The 18,201-nt window shown below is 35.1% G+C and overlaps 2 protein-coding genes and 1 non-coding gene across 8 annotated transcripts in view; 2 read left to right on the top strand and 1 right to left on the bottom strand.

Moving 5' to 3' along the window:
• hob (bridge-like lipid transfer protein family member hobbit) overlaps nucleotides 1–11,558 on the top strand; it is a 28,199-nt gene extending 16,641 nt beyond the window's left edge. Inside the window, exons 28-38 of one of the 2 annotated variants that reach the window (XM_076113872.1) lie at nucleotides 604–764; nucleotides 1,148–1,309; nucleotides 1,858–2,010; nucleotides 3,255–3,371; nucleotides 3,797–4,017; nucleotides 4,688–4,787; nucleotides 5,068–5,209; nucleotides 6,399–6,631; nucleotides 7,063–7,259; nucleotides 7,667–7,778; nucleotides 8,226–11,558. In XM_076113872.1, the coding sequence (XP_075969987.1) occupies nucleotides 604–764; nucleotides 1,148–1,309; nucleotides 1,858–2,010; nucleotides 3,255–3,371; nucleotides 3,797–4,017; nucleotides 4,688–4,787; nucleotides 5,068–5,209; nucleotides 6,399–6,631; nucleotides 7,063–7,259; nucleotides 7,667–7,778; nucleotides 8,226–8,291 (1,664 nt within the window). In that variant the 3' untranslated portion in view covers nucleotides 8,292–11,558. The remainder of the gene's footprint in view (nucleotides 1–603; nucleotides 765–1,147; nucleotides 1,310–1,857; nucleotides 2,011–3,254; nucleotides 3,372–3,796; nucleotides 4,018–4,687; nucleotides 4,788–5,067; nucleotides 5,210–6,398; nucleotides 6,632–7,062; nucleotides 7,260–7,666; nucleotides 7,779–8,225) is intronic. The other variant, XM_076113873.1, reaches the window with a different exon arrangement.
• TRNAD-GUC (transfer RNA aspartic acid (anticodon GUC)) lies at nucleotides 2,513–2,584 on the bottom strand. The gene has a single exon. It is a non-coding gene; the product is annotated as a tRNA-Asp (tRNA).
• A 791-nt stretch (nucleotides 11,559–12,349) lies between the features above and the next one.
• The window catches only part of if (integrin subunit alpha inflated), a 126,091-nt gene continuing 120,239 nt past the window's right edge, over nucleotides 12,350–18,201 (top strand). For all 5 annotated transcript variants that reach the window (XM_076113874.1, XM_076113878.1, XM_076113877.1 and 2 more), the window contains exon 1: nucleotides 12,350–12,675. In XM_076113874.1, the coding sequence (XP_075969989.1) occupies nucleotides 12,527–12,675 (149 nt within the window). In that variant the 5' untranslated portion in view covers nucleotides 12,350–12,526. The remainder of the gene's footprint in view (nucleotides 12,676–18,201) is intronic.

Here is an 18,201-nt window from a genome sequence, read left to right on the forward strand (position 1 = left end):
TCCTAATCGACAACCACCGGGACCAACGTTTTACGTGCCCTGCGAAGCATTACCAAGATGATATTAGTTTTTTTTAATTACTGAACATAGATAAGCCCCTTTAGTCCGCTTAAAGAATAGTCCAAAAGCGGGTGTAGAGTGCGTGAGCGGGATCCTGAGCAATTTCTTCAGAAATTGGTTCAGGATGCTTAGAGGATAAACATACTAAAAATCCCCGCCTCTAGGGGGGGCGCTGGAGTGGGGGAAGGGGGTTAAAGTTCCCATTTTTTTGTTTTTCACTAATATCTTTAAAACGGTTCGTCGTAGAGAAAAAGTGTCTTCTACATAATGAAAGATGACAAAATTGTCTACAACTTTTGTCATGCACACTTTATCGAAATTCTCATCAGTTTTCGAACATCAGGCTCCGAAATAGTTAAAATAATGTTTTTCAGATCATGAGTGAGTGTCACGTATTGACAGTATCAAAAAAAAAGATTATATAATTATTATTTTTCACAAATATGTACACGTTTTGAATTCAGCGCTTTCTGTTGTCACTAATACTTTTTAAACATTGCTAAATCAAAGATTTGCGCTACTAAAAACTTATAACATTTTCAGAGAACATTCAATGGGTGTCAGTAGAGGAGATATCAGAGAGATGGCAGAGCACGGAGATCAGTACTCTCCCGGACGTGCCGCGGCTCGTGGGCAGCGGACACTCCGCCGGCGGGGTCATCGGACGATGTGTGGGGCCTAGCGCTGATACCGGACTGGCACAGGTGGGGCTTATAGAGTGTAGTGTTTAGTTATTATGAAACTTACACAGCACGTAAAATAAACGAAAATCAATCAATAAACGTGCAAAAAATATATTTTTTTTAATTTGATTTTATTTCTGTGTTAATTGTATTTGTATTCCAATATAATATTAACTTCTTCGGATAGATTTTACTATTCACAGTTCTGTAATATAAATTATTAGATCCTAAAGTTTTTCTAATTCCTATAACTTACTATAGTGTCAACAATATTTCCAAGGAGACTAAACAAGTAAAAACATGAGCCGAATCCCCTTTGAAGCTCGATTTTTTAGAAAAAAAAAACGCGTTGTGTTGACCCCACGTAATGTGGGATAAGTAGATTAATGTGTGTTTTGTTCCAGCTACAACGCATAGTATCCCGGTGCGCGTGCGAGTTCTACTACGTGTCGCACGAGGAGGCCGAGACCGTGGGCGGCTCGGGCACGGGCTGGGCGCAGCAGCAGCCCTACGACTCCTTCACGCTCATGCACCATGACCTCAATGTGTGCACTAACTCGCTGCAGGTATGTTACTGAAAAGAAGTGCGGAAATATTAATTTAAGGGCTAATTCTTTAGTTTGTATGCTTTTGTTATGTTCGGTGCACTACAAACGTGCGAACTATAGTATGTTATTTTATCGGACTTTTGCATTCATGCGCGCTAATATATTTTCATATTTCTGTTATACTTTTGATTTTGACATAGTTCACAGGTTTGCAATGGCTCGTAGTGCATAAATATTCTTTTATATTTTTTTACAAATACTCATATTCGATATTGTTCATATATTATGCGTCAGGCAGACAGTTAAAAAAAATATATTGGACACGTTTTGCCTTATAATGTATTAATATAAAGTAAGTTTTAAAAATCTCCAAAAATCTTAAAGCCAATAAGATGATCGATGAAAGATTAACAGAAATCCGAATTAAAAAAATATTTGGTTCGACATAAATAAGGATTTAAACGCAATATTTGAGAAGTTAATCGTAACATATCAGCTAGTTTTAACAAGAAGAATAGTGATAGCCTAATAGTAGGATAGTAATGGTTTAAAATGCTTCTGCCCAGTACGCCATGCTGCTGGACGTGGTGAACAACGTGGTGCTGCACGTGGAGCCGGAGCGGCGCCGCACGCTGGAGCGGCGCGCGCGCATGCGCTTCCAGCTGCAGCTGCACCAGGACCAGGACCCGCGCCAGCTCATACACAAGCTGCAGACACAGGTACACACACATACACACATATTTCTGGACATACTATGCTGCCCTTTATAGTTGAAAAGACGCGTCTACCAAGAAGTAGAAAAATATTTTAACTTTATTTCGCTAAGCTAAAACTGTAACGATTCGATTCCAACGTGACCTCTTCTTAAGATATTATCAAATACTACCACTAAAATCTTTTTTTAAGTTCATGGCTCCCCAAGCACATAAAATTCCCAAAGTGACAGTTAACATAGGTAACCTAGCTAAAATATTATTCATCTAGGACACCATGAAACTCATCAGTGTGTGCATTATTTTGTGTCGCTTTACATAAATAAAACGTAAAGATGAACAACAAAAAAAATATCCAAAGTTTTTCATCTATTCATTTTAAAATAAATAGGTGAAAAATAATACATAAAAAAAATATAACTTACGTAAATTTCAATAAATTCTAGTGAATTATTATTGAAAGACAATCTATAAAGCTAAATCTACTCAAAAAATTGCCAAAAAGAATCTCTCCGGCGGGGAATCGAACCCCGGTCTCCCGCGTGACAGGCGGGGATACTGACCACTATACTACCGAAGATATTGAGAGTGAAGTTGAAATTACCGTTCATATTTCAAGTGGTATGATGTCATAGTATGAGTAGAGGTGAATAGTGACTCATTTCAAATGAGTAACAAGAAATTTTACACCTGAGTGAGCAACGAATAAAAGAATCGATTAAATCGTATGAATCATAGTTTTTATTAGAAATATATCGAATAAATGATTTATAAGTAAAATGTTAGGTAGGTACTATTAAAGGAAATTTCCTCTAAAATTATTTTAACTAGGTCAATCGAATGTTGTAAAACCTGCTATGTGACTTGTCACGAGGATTCTAATAAACTGTAAATTGATGCGTAGAACTAGTTTGAATGATGTATTATGAAGGTAAATGGTATGGTCTTGAAATTTGAAGTGAAACAAATCTGTTGCGGGGCTCAATTATAAATAGGCAAATTTTTACGTGCAATTATGTTGCGCAATAAGTTTGCACAAATAAAACATCTCCTTGTAACAAAACTGTATTAATCATAATCAATATTGTTCATTAACATATAAATAGTGTTATTTAATAATTATAATTGGTCGTCTATGGGCGGCCTTAATATGACACCAGCCACAAGACAACTTTAAGCTTAAAAATCAGTGACGCGAATAAATAAATAATTTGAAATTTTATTTTATGTTTTTTTTTTGTGTGACGCAGGTGCGAGAGTCTCTAGCAAGACTACGGCGGTTGGAGAAAGAGTATTATTTGAAGAACAGATCGATGACTGGCAATGATCCTGTTGCCATGGATGAGTTGAAGAGTTTGGATGACCAGGTTTGTATTCAATCTAGGTACTTTTAAATTTTATGTGCGTGTAGTGTTCTTTCAAAAATGCATTTGTACAAAGTTATAAAGGTTATCCGAATTAATATAATGTTGATAAGAAATGTTTTCCATACTGGACCGTTTCTTAAAATGAATATTGTAAAATAATTTTAGTCCTTGTGTAACCTACGACATCATTGACAGAGACATTTTAATTTTATTTTTTTTATTACCGTCTAGTCTAAAAACGCGGCTTCTATAAATTATAGTCTTCGTTTTAACCAAAACTTCAACAAAATTCAAGCAAGTTTCATCAAAATCTATTCAGAATTCGTAAAATCATAACAGACAGAACTGCCTTTCATTTTCATAAGATTGATACAAATTTCTATCTATTTCATAAACAGTCTAACTCCTAAACTAATATCTTCCAGGTGAACGAATGCAAAGAGTCCGTGTGGTCCCTGGGCGAGGAGCTGGACGCGATGGTCCGAGCGTGGCGTGAAGTCGGCCGTGCCTCCGCCCCGGCGGCCGTGCGCAGCGCCCACGCGGCGCCGCACCGCTACAACGAGATCTGCTTCAAGAGCGCGCGCTGGAGACTCACCGACGCCGACGGACAGCTCGGCATCGCTGATCTGCTGCTTACTAACTTTTTGTAAGTATTGACACTGCAAAGGCTCTTTGAACAGTAAAAAATATAAAAATAACAGCTAACGAATTTTTCGTAAGTATTATGACACTACAAATGTTCTTTAAAAACTAATCAATAAATTTAACCCATTAATGTCCCACTGCTGGGCAAGGGTCTCCTCCCGTAATGAGAGAGGGGTAGGCCTTGAGTCCACCACGCTGGCCAAGTGCGGGCTGGGGACTTTGCATGCCCTCAATAAATGTTTTAAACAAATTTTTAGGCATGCAAGGTTTCCTCACGATGTTTTCCTTCACCGTTGGAGCATGTGATAATTATTTCTAATACACACATAACTTCGAAAAGTCATTGGTGTGTTGCCTCGGGTTCGAACCTGCGACCACTTGCGTGGGAGGTGTCAACTTATACCACTCGGCTATCACTGCTCTAAAACGAATAATTGTAAAAAATACTAATATCGCAGTGAAGGAATGATATAATATACCTGATTGTGCGCGAACGTATCTACGCACATATTCGTTGATTATTCGTATACTAACCATAACAAAAATCATTTTGACGTGTTACCAGAGGTAAATGAAAACAGGCTGAAGAGTTTATTTAAATCGAAAATCTGCATAGTGTAAATATGTTTTAGAGTGCACCACTATACAATATACATTTTTTAACTACTTAGATACACGAAAACATCAAGATCAGATGACTCAGTGGAACATCAGCTGGAACTCGGATATGTTCGTGTCAAGAATCTCCTGCCAAACGAACCATTCCCTGAAGTAAGTAACAGACTTATTCCTAATCAAGTACTAAAACTTATTTTATTCTTGAATATCAAGTTTTTGTAAGATCAAACACGATCTGAATTGTACTAATGTTGTTTGTTTATATTTCTTTACCTATTTTATATTATATTGCCTATTGCCTATAATAATACCCGATGGTGTAGGCAGAGGTGTATGAAACATACCCACTTCTTGTTATTTACAATGTTCGTCCTATATATTAAGAGACGAGCCTATTGCTATATACCAAACTAGCATTTTTTTTCATATTTAGGTGTTAGTACCTCAAGAGCCTTCAGGTCGTGCTCCACTAGCTCGCCGCGCGGCGTTACGCGTGTTCTGTCGAGACCGGCCGCCTGTGGGAGGAATCGCTGTCAAGGAACACTTCGAAGTTAACATCGTGCCTATAAGAATAGGTAAGTAAGACAATATGTATCGTAGTAATCTATTGAGTATAGTGACATCTTAACGTATATTACTATGTCTTAAAATTGGTCCTTATTTCAATTATTATCCTAACTGGTTAGGCGAGTATTGTAAGCATATATTGTAGTAATAATCTGGGTAAAGTTATTTGGCTATGGAAAAAGGACTCTTTAGATTTTTTGGGTTTAGATCATTTTTAAGGCTTTCTTATTGCAGCGAAAGATGTTTTTCTTTACAAAACAACACGATTAACTCTTTAAAATAATCTATGTTGAAAGATAGTATGAAGACTACAGCGTTTTACCCAGATTTTGTTACTAATATCATTATCTACAAAAATACCTACAAACCCGCGACTTCGTCCGCCACCTAAATTTTCCCATGGGAATGCGTCATTTTCCCGGGGTAAAAAGTAGTCCATATCCGTTCTCGGGTATCAAAATATCTCCATACCAAATTTCATGCAAATTGGTTTAGTAGTTTACTACTAATTGGCGTTTGGCGTGATTGAGCAACAGACAGACAGAGTTACTTTCGCATTTATAATATTAGTATGGATTGTTTCGTAACAACATTATTCAACAATTTACTACACCCATTCATTGATATAATAATCAAAGGTATTTTTCTTACACAAGTTCTGTCCGCAATAGTACATCTTCACTTGTTCAAATATGGCGGTAAGGAACAAAGTTGACACGAATCTGTAACAATTTACTTATAACACTTGTTTAAATGAAACATGGAATATATAAAAAGTACAGAATGGTGAAGTAGTTGAGTAGTTCTTGAATGAATTGAGTATTTTGTTATGCGGATACTTCAAAGTTTTAACTGTATCTAATCGCTGTTTTCCTATGTCTTGTCTCCGAATACATTTCTAGCTGGGTGAAGCAATATTCCGTGATAATGTAAATAAAAATGTATGAATTCTTGAATGAATTGAGTATGGTCCCAAAATAAATGGGCCTGGAGGTTGGCTATATGGGAGAAGATCCTATTTAGAAAGACTCACCTATCTATTCAATAGACGAATAGTACTTATGATCAGATGTTTTAAAATAAACAATGTATTAACAGAAATAGTAAAATTACCTTAAAGATGGCACAAATGTTTATCGCACACTGTAACCTATAACACATTGTCGAAAATCCTTCTCATATTTCTATTTCTTTTAGGTCTAACCAAGAAATTCTTCAACACGATGCTCAAGTTCTGCTTCCCTGAACGCGACCCTGACTCCATAGAGGACGGTGAAGAAGAGAACGAAGGCACCCTGAAGGCCGGAGCCTCTTCCTCCAGCCTCGTCTCCACCGGCTCCAAGAAGATCAAGAAGAAAGGAAAGGACTCTAATTCTAACTTCTATGTGAAGAGAGATAAGAAAGATAAAGATGATGTTGAGAAGATGAAGGTTTGTAACTTTTAATTCGTTGTTATTTCAGCTTACAGTACTTCCACTTAATAATAGTGAGTTATTTCTCACCTCAATATAATATATATATAATTTTTACCGATGTAGGAGGTTGGGGTTTAACACTTGGTTCAGAAAAGACAACTGTAGTATTTTTATAGACATTTATACTTTCGTATCGAATGTACATAAATATCGAATATCCACAAGAATGTAACGTGTGTTTATATGTGATGGTTAAACACTTTCGGATTTCTGCGGAGTGATTGGCTACTAGAATTATCATCTGCGACGGATGGAACGCTCTTAAAAAATCTTTGTGATAGGAGTTTTCAAACCTTTTTCTAAATGTAGTGGTGCTTTGGGTGCGATTAAAACCTACGATTACCCGATTGCCGTTTCTTTTAAATATGCATCTTTTTCTTACCTAGGAGCGAGCAGAAAAGAACAAACTCTTCATCTACATCAAGATCCCAGAAGTTCCAGTAAGGGTTTCCTACAAAGGTAGCAAGGAGAAAAACTTAGAGGATGTGAGGGACTTACCACTGGTACTCCCGACCCTGGAGTATCATAACGTGACGTGGACCTGGCTGGACCTGCTGCTGGCTACTAAGAGTGATACTAGGAGGTAATTTTTTTTTTGGTTACTGATTTTCATCAAAGATGTGTTTAATATCAGGTCATTAAGGTTTAAGTTTTCTTCTGCTATTAAGCATTTAGCAGTTTTTTTTATGCTGTAATATAATGGGGAAAGATATGTAGAATATAAATATATTCATGTGATACTCGGGCAGTAGACAAGCGAGTGTGAAGTCCATTAGCTTTAGAGGAAGATATATTGGTTATTTTGAAGTTGTGGCGGAGCCAAACTTTGATTTAATGCACAATACTGCTGCTACGCATCTTTTGTTTAAATCTTCCGTTGCTACCTATAGTTACAATATTTATACGGATTTCTCTAATTTATTAACTTCATGGCAGGGTTATATTATCTCAAGCAACGCGAATTTCTCTAATTTATTAACTTCGTGGCAGGGTAATATTATCTCAAGCAATTCGTCAAAAGCTACAACTACACAGGCGGGCGGCCGCCGCGCCTGAACCACACGAAGAAGATAAAGCGAGACTATTACTAGGAGAGAGAACGGTAAGAAATAACACAACTTTATACATCACATGATACTTGTCTTGAATGAATGAAATGAGAAGGTCTTGGGCGTAATTTTAGCGCGTATAAGAATGCTCCCGTGTTTTGGGCGATACATTGAATACAGAAATGTCGAATTAATAAATTGCATTTAAATCTGCATGGAACAAATTGTTTTGATATTTTATTATACAGGTGTAATTTCTGTACACTGCATTTAAATCATGACGATTCATGATGAAATAACGTTGCTAGAATTTGGTCGTAAGAAGTCGCAGAAAATATTGTTTTCAGTTCTATAACTTATCATAAAGATCACATAATGACGTAAAGAGTCAAAATAATTATTCTACTCATGCATTTTAGCGTTTTTTACGGTGTTCATATTATCATTAGGTTACCTTGCTTTTCTCTGTGTTTTACTGAAAATGATGTGTGTTTTTATAGCAGGTAGCAGAAAACAAACCACAGAAGAAAAGCACCCCTAGTGTGTTCAAGTTTTCAAAATCGTAGCGCAACACAACAACATACTTACTTGAATCGGTTATTTACCAAAGGGAATAAGTCAAGCACACATAATTTTACAGGAAGTAAAAAAATATGTTTATTGAAAAAAACCTTCTGGTATATATATTCGCTTAGCCTTTGTTCCAAACTATGTTGGAGTCGGCTTCCAGTCTTACCGGATGCAGCTGGATACCAGTGTTTTACATGGAGCGACTGCCTATCTGACCTCCACAACCCAGTTACTTGGGTATTAACACGATACCCTTCGGCAAGACTGGTTGTCAGACTTTCAAGCTTCTGACTACTGTTAACGACTGTCAAAGATCTTCGAAAATGACAGCCGGGACCCACAATTTAACGTGCCTTCCGAAACACGGAGGAACTCGATATGTATAAGATGGTCACCCATCCACGGAACAACCTCGGCAAGCGTAGCTTAACCTCAGAGATCGATCCGTTCGGCTGTTGTAAACTAAGCCACGAGCTCCTCATCAAAAAAACCTTCTGGTAGGTATATTATATTTTTATTTATAAAGATAGTTGTAATCTATAGAGGAATAGCCATGGATATTTTTTTGCTGTTTGTGTATTTTGGAAATAGATATGCTTATTTAAATTTGCTTGCCTTATTCTTTTTGGTATGACTTTTTCCCTTTGGTAAATAACCGATTCACTTACATATTATTATAGAACAATGATAAGTACGAACCAAACCTAGACTGTATTTATAATAAGATAGGCTTAAGAGGCTTCTATCATTTATGTATACGCAAATATTACGCTTGAAAACAAAAAGACATTTTGTAAATTTGATTTCATACGAAATTTCAGGAAAATCGGTGTTTTTAATCCACCGCTGATTTTGGTTAATGAAAATTGATAATTTAAATTATATTCCTAACCTTGTGTAGATCTCGTTTTAAATAAAACAAAATACAGAAGAACATGTTACAATGATATTTCAGCTAATTATCATTTTCACACAAAAAGTTACGAGAATAAAAAACTCTGGGATTACGCGCTGGTTATAATTTCAAAGAATATGCATATTTTATTGAATACTACAAACATTTTACACAGTCAATGCGTGCTTACTACGTGTACGTGTACGTACATGTACGTTGTATGAAATTGCAATAAATATTTCAGACCTCTGAAAATTACACCAGGTGTATTATAGAAACATCAATGTCGGTTTCTATTTAACGTATGTTAAATGAAATTGCAGTTAAAATAAGTATCAGAAAGGCGTTCTGAGTTGTCAATTAAATAAATTACAGTAAATGTTTTTTATTTGCAGAATATAATTGAAATTACATCTATGTATTATTATTATTTAAGTTTAAAACATGATTTAAGACATTATTTATTTCGAATCTATTGTAATTTTAAGTTTATCGCAGTAATAAACTGCGGATAATTCCATTTATTTCGATTAACGAATAAAAAATATATTTTGTTGGAAAAAGTATTATGAAAAAGACATTTTGTAATGTATACTTTCGATGCATATTTGCTGAAGCGTAGCGACTAGCGGTTATTCTTAATAACATATATCGATTACAGCTATTATTTTGGCAAAACTTACTTAAAAATTGATTTAGAATAAATAATAATATGCTATGTATGCCTTTGACAACGTCGGTGGCTCAGTGGTTCAAGTGAATATACCGTTTCCAGTCTACGATTGAACCTACAAAGGTCGAGTGGGTTCGATTTCCGCAAGAATAACTGCTTCTTGCGGAAATCGAATGTTACTATTTTTTTTACAAATTGTTATTTCTGTACTTTGCGTCTGTTGTTGTTTGTATGTTGGTCAATGTTCATGCTAGATCAAATTAGGTTTTTGAACAGGAATTATAATAAATCTAGATGAGATAGAGCTACTCCTGCCTAGAGATATGTTATTGGGAATGACCGTTAGATAATAGTATCATATAAAAAAAAAACTATTTTTATGAGTGAAATATTCAACATCGATGCCAACTATGCCAAGCTTGCATTTCTATTTATATAAGTACATAAACAACTTCACGCTTAATTCAATAGAGGCAGACAGTTTATTATATTTATATTACCTATGTTATGTTTAGAGAAATTCTTTATATTACACGCGAACAATTGAATCTATACCTCATTTAGATAAACGACGTTATTGTACACTGTTGTTTAATAATTTTATAAATACTAATAATATTATACTAGCCGGTATCCGGCTACAGCGGTCAGTCTCATTGAAAGTCACCAACGGTGCAGGACTTGGTTTATAGTGCCCAAGTGTGTGCACAATACACAGGTACACTCTCTATTCCTTCACTCTCATAACCCGGTGGGACGGATAACCGACACGACCAGTGAGAGGTCAGGCGCAGGACCCACTGCTTAACGTGCTCTCCGAGGCACGGAGGTCTTCGACCTCAACTTCCTCTAAGAAATTCTTAACAGAAAATCGCAATTATCTCAACAATAATAGCTTTGTATAATTATTCATATTTTTTTCAAAATAAATAGCTACTAGACAAATTTTACGTAGTTTACAAGTTATATAGAAGTAAATTATTTCTATATTAATACAATAATTTTACTCCATTTTAACTAATCGTTCCGATAATGTAATGATTTATCAAAACCTCTGCTTAATTATTATTGGTACTCATTAAACTGTGCAATTAAATAAAAAATCAAAAATCATTTCTTATATAAAGCGGCGAGTAATTACTAAGCGAGCCTAATGATTAATTAGATGTGATTATCTTAATTAAATATCAGGTAATTTGCATTAACTGTTACCTACTTCCCATTATCAGGATTTTTATGAAAAATCAAATACACATTTTAGTATAGAAATACGGTGTTATCAAATGAGTACCCTAATTTAATGTTTCAATCTGTAATAATTACAATGTCAACATTATTTACTAAAAAAACTACATAGCCGGAGCATTTTAGATGAACCTTTTACGAGTACAAGTCTAATATTTTTCGTTAACTACCGAATCAAATTATTTCAACAACGAATCATTCAGTAGTAGGTACCTACCTTTACTAATTAATGTATAATGATCATGAACAGTTCACCTTCAAAACGAGTTTAATGAACAGTGTACAATGACGTCACTACATAGTATATAACTTATTTACTAAGCACAAACTGTGAACTATTAGTAACTTAGTTAAGCGTACGTTTTGTATAATCCTATTATTTTTATAAATATCCGTGTATAGGGAGATATTCGTATCGAATGTATTTGTTATTAAATGTTGTAAATATTTTTTAATGAGTTTTATTTCTTCTCTTACTTATGCCTGCGGCTCTACCCGCGTGATTCATTTTTTAGGTACTTGCTCTATAACACAGTAGCCTATGTGATAGAGCAAGTCTTTTAAATGAAAATATCTGTCTTTCATGACAGTTTCTTTACGGTCTAACTACGAAAAGGTAAGAGAAAGAGAGAGACAAACTAATATGCAGATAGAATTTTGCATTGCATTTATTTGTATTTAATTATGATGTTAATTTTAGTATTTACAATAAAAATACCTTTATCAATGTTCAAGTTGTTTGCTATGAAGGAAGGTAATGTCACTTGAACTTTGAAATGCGATTATTGGGTTAAGGAACGTTTGTCTTTGAGACTCTACAGATAGGTGGCCACTGTGGCCAGGAAGTATTGGTGCCAAATTAAGCTCTATCTTATATAGAGGTAAAGAGGTAAGTAAGATGACGGTTATAAAAAAAATGCAATCTGCGAAAGAAAATATTTTGATAAAGTCAAAGTCAAGTCATCAGTGGACTTGTGTTTGACAAATCCTGATTCATTATTTATTTTAGGTTAAGGTCAAATAAAGGTCTAATCAATAATTGGAAGGAGTAAAGGAAAACAATAGGACTAGTCTACTTCAGCTGAAGACCTCTCTTGTTCCCAGTACCACAAACAGCCATGACCGAATTATACAACGCATAAACAAAAATACACGTATCCAACGTAACACTCATATTACCGAGAAAACCCGCGAAAAACTTATTTCCACGGCATTACCTCATACGCGGCCTTGTGTTCCCGCCGCCAGACGTCAGTACCGCGCCGGGCGCCGAGCGTGACACACGTGCCGTCACTCCCCGCGAACTACGACTACGTAAAGTTTATCGAACGACATGAGGACGAATTATGTAAATTTAAAATAGTGTACGATATTTAATAATATTATTTTCTGTGTTTGTGAAGATTGTGTACTCTACGATGGCGTTAGCGTTGTGTGTATTATTGTGCGCGAGCGCCGGTGTTCTGGGGTTCAATGTGGACATACCTTCCAGGGTGGTTTATAAGGGTAATCAAAATTCTATGTTTGGATTTACGGTTCAGGCGCACGTCGACAATGACAGAAAAATGTAAGTGTTTATTTTTGTTTTAATAGTCTTAAGGTAGAGCGGAAAATAGCGTTGACTTTTATGGGTCTTCGCGCGTCGTGATTTTATCTCGGCTGACTCAAATTCTCGAGATAATTATTTAAATGGTGATGATGAATAGATGTATTTTTGTATCTGGCGCTTATGCATATCGGGAGATTAGTCACTTACTGTTTACACAAAACTTGGCATATTTCTCATGTAAACGACTTGGCAGAAACAAGGAGGAGCCGTATGAATGAACCATTTGTTTATACAAGTGTTCGTAGAACTAAAAACACGAGATCTGTAGTTACTATGCAAGAACTAGGTCTTAAGATGTGTCTTAAATGCGAGCGCTATACAAAGCGATGAATAAATTGCTCGGCGAAATCACCTTCGCTGTATCAGTTTGTTTTTATACTGATGTCATCAGTGAGTTGAGAGTTGAGGCCGTTTTATTTTAAGAATAAATTATATTCATTGATTCATAACTCGCTTTTTCGATCCGTAAAAATTGTTGATCTTATAATCTTATACAATATTAGTATCGTAAATCGTTGCGGTAGTAAGCGTTTGATTTAGTAAGGTTAGGCTGACATTTAAAGGAGCTCGACATAAACGGGAAAGAACTTCACGGATGATAATCTCGTTTATTTTAGTTGTCTCGAACCGTGGTCACGAGGAACACTTTGAGATAGACGCATCTACTGAGTTTCGAAGTACTACAGTTTTATTGCATAGTCCTGACTAGTGAGTTTAGAACTAATCTGACGGTATTCAGGTTACGGCTTAGTAAAATAGTGATAAAGAGGACAATGTTGTCTCAGTATGTTCACCGTGTAATTATGAAGTATGCGTACAATGATACACGCATAATTTTACATGTCTTTACGGAGACATTACTTTTTGAGTTTCTCCTACTGAGAGACAAAGATGAAACCGCTTTATCGAGTAATGCTGGCAGTTTTACTATCTAAAAACCGTTTTCACATCATCAAAGGCCTATCTTTACCTAAGATATATTTTTATCGTTTCCCTGTATACATTATCTGCCTAAATATCTACAAAATTGTTTTCTCAAATAAAGTTACAAGACTATAAAAAAATCTACCCGAAATATTTCATAGTCCAATTTGACAAAAGCGTCTTTTTATCAAAATATAATTTCCTAGAATGTTACTCAATTTTGCTACCACATCAAAAATCTGCTAAAACTAACAAACTAAAACAAAGATCTCTATATTAAACTATGAACAATCTAAAGTAATATAGCAAGGTAAGCGTACGGTTACGGCGATGACATCATGGTACAAGCAGCTGACGGCGAATTTAGTCTGCACTCATTGATTGCTCTTTATTGGGCGGCCATAATTTTACTGCGTTGGCGTTGGTAACCATATGATTGTCAACCACACTTTTAAGGACTGTTATGTCAGTAAATAAAAAGCACTTATGTATGTGACACTTGCAAAATTCTTTTCAATTTTGAATAGTTTTGGAGATAGGTACCTACTCCATATTTCTTTTTACACTACTTTCTACCCGCATCTTCGTCCGCGTGAAATTATTCTCGAGGTAAATGTGTCATAGGTATGTAATAATAAGGTTTTAAATTATCTGTGTACCTACTAATATCCGTATATAACCCGTTCAGCTGTTTAACAAACTACTATTAGTAATGATTTCCAAAATTGATCCCATCTTTATTTAAAAAATATTTGGACAAAAACTGCCCACTGCTGGAGTATTTTTGTTCCCCAAACTAGCTAAATGTGGTACTTAACTTGTGTTGTCAAACATTTGCAATAAAGTCTGATATATAAAACGTAACAAAAGCTAGCATTTTATTGGAAATTTTATTTATTTACCTAACCGTTATCTAGTAAATAAGTGATAGTAATAGTCATTAAAAATCCCAGACTTATGCGTCAGGCAAGCCGCAAGATAATATCTACTATTATATTATTATGTTCAATATTGACACATACTGTATTTGTGAAAACAAGTGTCATGACAAACATACAACTCTATCTTTGCTATTTCATACGAAACTACTTTCTTTGTTATCATTACTTTTTTTTTTAAATAAGGTAGTTGACAACAGTCAAATCAGCTACTCTTTATAAAATGTCAAAACACATTTTAGTTTAAAAATACGGTGTAGCGAAATCACAGTTTCCTATTTTCGTTGGTATCAAATGAGTGTCAAATTAAAAGTTTCGGCCTGTAATAATTACATCTTCAATATTATTTAGGAAAAAAATACATATCCTGAGCATTTTAGATTTAACTTATACGAGTAGATACAAGTTTAATAACCAACCAATTAACCCAATTCAAAATTTTAAAATCATTGTATAGTCTACGTTTAAAATAAAGAAATCATCTACCTACATCAAATTCACAAAAACAATTATTAAGTACCTAGGTAGGTAAAAATATTTTAGCGTATGCTTATCTCTATGTAAAATTAAATAAGTAATCTGTTACGATAGCCAATTGTATTCTTAGAATTACCATTATAATATTAATTTGCTAATTTACCTTAACTATCGAAGACATTAATTTGCAAATTAGGCAAATCACTACACTGATGACAAATCACAACCCGTATTTAAATTAGGGCATAGTACTTAATTATCAAAAATGGTTCAAAAGGATATAATGTTGAAAGGCTTAAGGCTTTTGCCACTCCTTACTATTTTATCTTAAGATATCCATCAGCTTATAATATGGATTTTTGACAGTAGTTTTAATACATTTGTTGTCATTTTATCTTGCAAATAACTTACCGGATACTTATTCATAACCTGTGAAACGGGCCTTAAATTGTTTATTATATCTAGCTCTTTATTTGACTGTGGTTAATACAGATTACGTAACGCATGCAAGTCTGACGTAAACACTAGATTACCTTGTACGAAGTCACACAATATTACACATAAACTTATTTAATGTTCTCAACCTTGGATAACACGTTTGCAAAAAATAAATTCTTAAACCAGAACTCGCATGCGATAATAAACCTTATCTACTTACACATAAGGAGAAATGGAAACGTCAAATTGTTACATACAATACTTACTTAAAATCTAGCCTTTATCCCTTAATAACAGAGAATGCTTCTTGGTACGATCCTTACAAACCTCCCTTGCTTTAGACATATCTATACGTCTCGCCATACGGGTACGAGTAGGTACGTCAAAATGTTAATGACATGTAAAAAAACTAAGGGATGCCCGACAATTGACTTTGAACTTTTCATTTATCACCCCATAGACAATAGGCCGCAAATTCTAACCGGAAATACGTCACATGCGCCGCACATGCGCATGCGCACCGCACGCCCTTTTTTACTTTTTTTCAAACTTAATTTAGACATGAATGCTATTTTTGTTTGCCGAGGGTGATGCTTTCTGCTTGATTTATTGTGAAATACGTTTACAAATGAACTCGGGGGCAACAAACAAGAGTTAAAGATTGTTTGTCTTTCGCTCATTGTCATTTAAAGTGCAGTTTCTGATGTTATTCTTTGTAGCAGGTCTAACTAAACTGCGATGTAAGATGGACAGATGTATGGATGTTACTATTTATTGCAAAAACTATTGAAAAGAAACTGCTGATTTCTAACAGACATTTAGTTAATAACTTAGATTAACATATAGGATTATTTTTACATATGGTATTTCGAAAAGTGAAGTTGCAGACAGAGGATAGTTTTTTATGAATCCTTTGATACAACTGTCGCGGACATGTGTTGAATCCAGTGTAACGTTGAAGCCTTATAAGTATACGACAGATTGTAAGCTGTCCTTAGGATTTTATATTAGAAAAAAGTTTATCTTTACAAGTGATGAAAATAAAATTAACAAATTATGGTTTATTATAAGAGCGTTGTTGCAGCATTTCTAGGAAATCAAGTACCACAACGTTAAATGTTATTGTAATTTTAATGCGTTGGATTCGATTTTAAATAGAAAAGTAAAGCTCTGGAACAAAACACACTGTATTTACACCCTTTATTTTAGTCAAAAATGACGTTAACTGGTTCCATTACAATCAACACTCTGACTTTACAACCTAAACACAAAATTATAACTTAAAACTCATGTCATTAAGTCCACGAGTCACAACAAGCGCTCTTTATCCGGCTAATGGTTGTGATAAGTAATGAGCATGCGTCCGCAGATGGACCACATCCACAACAATTTTATTGATCACTGATCGATGTTTAATGGACCTGCTGTCGTCGGCCCACGGACATGCGGGCTGTTTATCAAATGTTTTTAAGTTCTTTCTAAATTGAATTGTGTAAAATGGATTTTTGAGGATTGATGAGACTTTTTTTGGGGAAGGAGGGCATTGGAAACTATTTCGTGTGGATATTTAGGCCTACAAAATCTATTACGCTAAAAAGTAAGGGTAGAGGTCAATGTAATTAGAATTTGTATGGTTTAAATCTACTTACAACACACAAAAAAAGGATTTTTGGAACTGTTTCAGTCGTTTTCGTGTAGCCGGGTAATATTCTTACATAAAAAAATAGAGACGAATTGAGTACAACCTCCTATTTTTAAAGGCGCATGAAAAGGAGAGCATACAGTTATATACATTTTACGATTTGAGGTTCAGTATACTGGGCCAGTAGATTGTAATATTACTTATAGCAAGCCCAGGAAAGCATAAAACAATCACAAAAATTATACTCCAAAACGTAAAAATCCCCAAATCTTTGAACAAAACATTCCCAATCTCAAAATTAACCCATAACGACCAACTCAACAATCCAACAAAACTTATCAAAGAGAAAAATATGGTAAGTATTTAAAAAAAAGTCGCTTATCGGTCGCTAGATAGTCGTCAGTGAATCGCTGTGCAGTGTTGCAGCGATAGCCCCCGACCTCCGCTTTATCTCGTGCGGGACGCATCTTTGCTTCTCGAAATTATTTTTAGATGCACTACGAAAATCACGCGTCTGCTTTGCTTTCGCTCTCACTCCTTTTAGCGGGTTTGTTTTTCAATTTTGCTTGTTATAGACTTCCTCTTATTATGAATCATTGAGAGACTAACCTCAAAATAGATGTTGTTTTAGTAATAATGGACCAAGATCCCAGAGCTGCCAGACCTACGTCATTTTAGCAAAGCTGAAATTTTGAGGATTGTTAGTATAAAGGGTCTGTTAAGAGGTATGCACATCCACTACCTTGAAAGCGGGGCCGTTTCTGAGGTAGCGCGGAGTGAAGGTGCGTAAAAAACGACCCAACCTACGTTATAGTAGCAAAGTTGGATTTCAGATATGTTATTAATGATATTATGTAGAATTAAAATTGACTATTGCCAGACCGTTTCCCGGGGCCATTACTTCTGCCAGACGCCTTAAATGTTGTTAAAAAATGAGGTCAACTACGTCATAGTAGCAAGCCTAAATTTTATATATGTTATTAAAGGTACAATTTTAAGACCCCCTGTATGCGGACAGACCATTCCGCAGGGCCCTTTGTCCCCTAGACGCCATTAAACTTTCCC

The sequence above is a fragment of the Anticarsia gemmatalis genome, chromosome 4 (genome assembly GCF_050436995.1).
Source record: "Anticarsia gemmatalis isolate Benzon Research Colony breed Stoneville strain chromosome 4, ilAntGemm2 primary, whole genome shotgun sequence".
Classification (NCBI taxonomy): Eukaryota; Metazoa; Arthropoda; class Insecta; order Lepidoptera; family Erebidae; genus Anticarsia; species Anticarsia gemmatalis.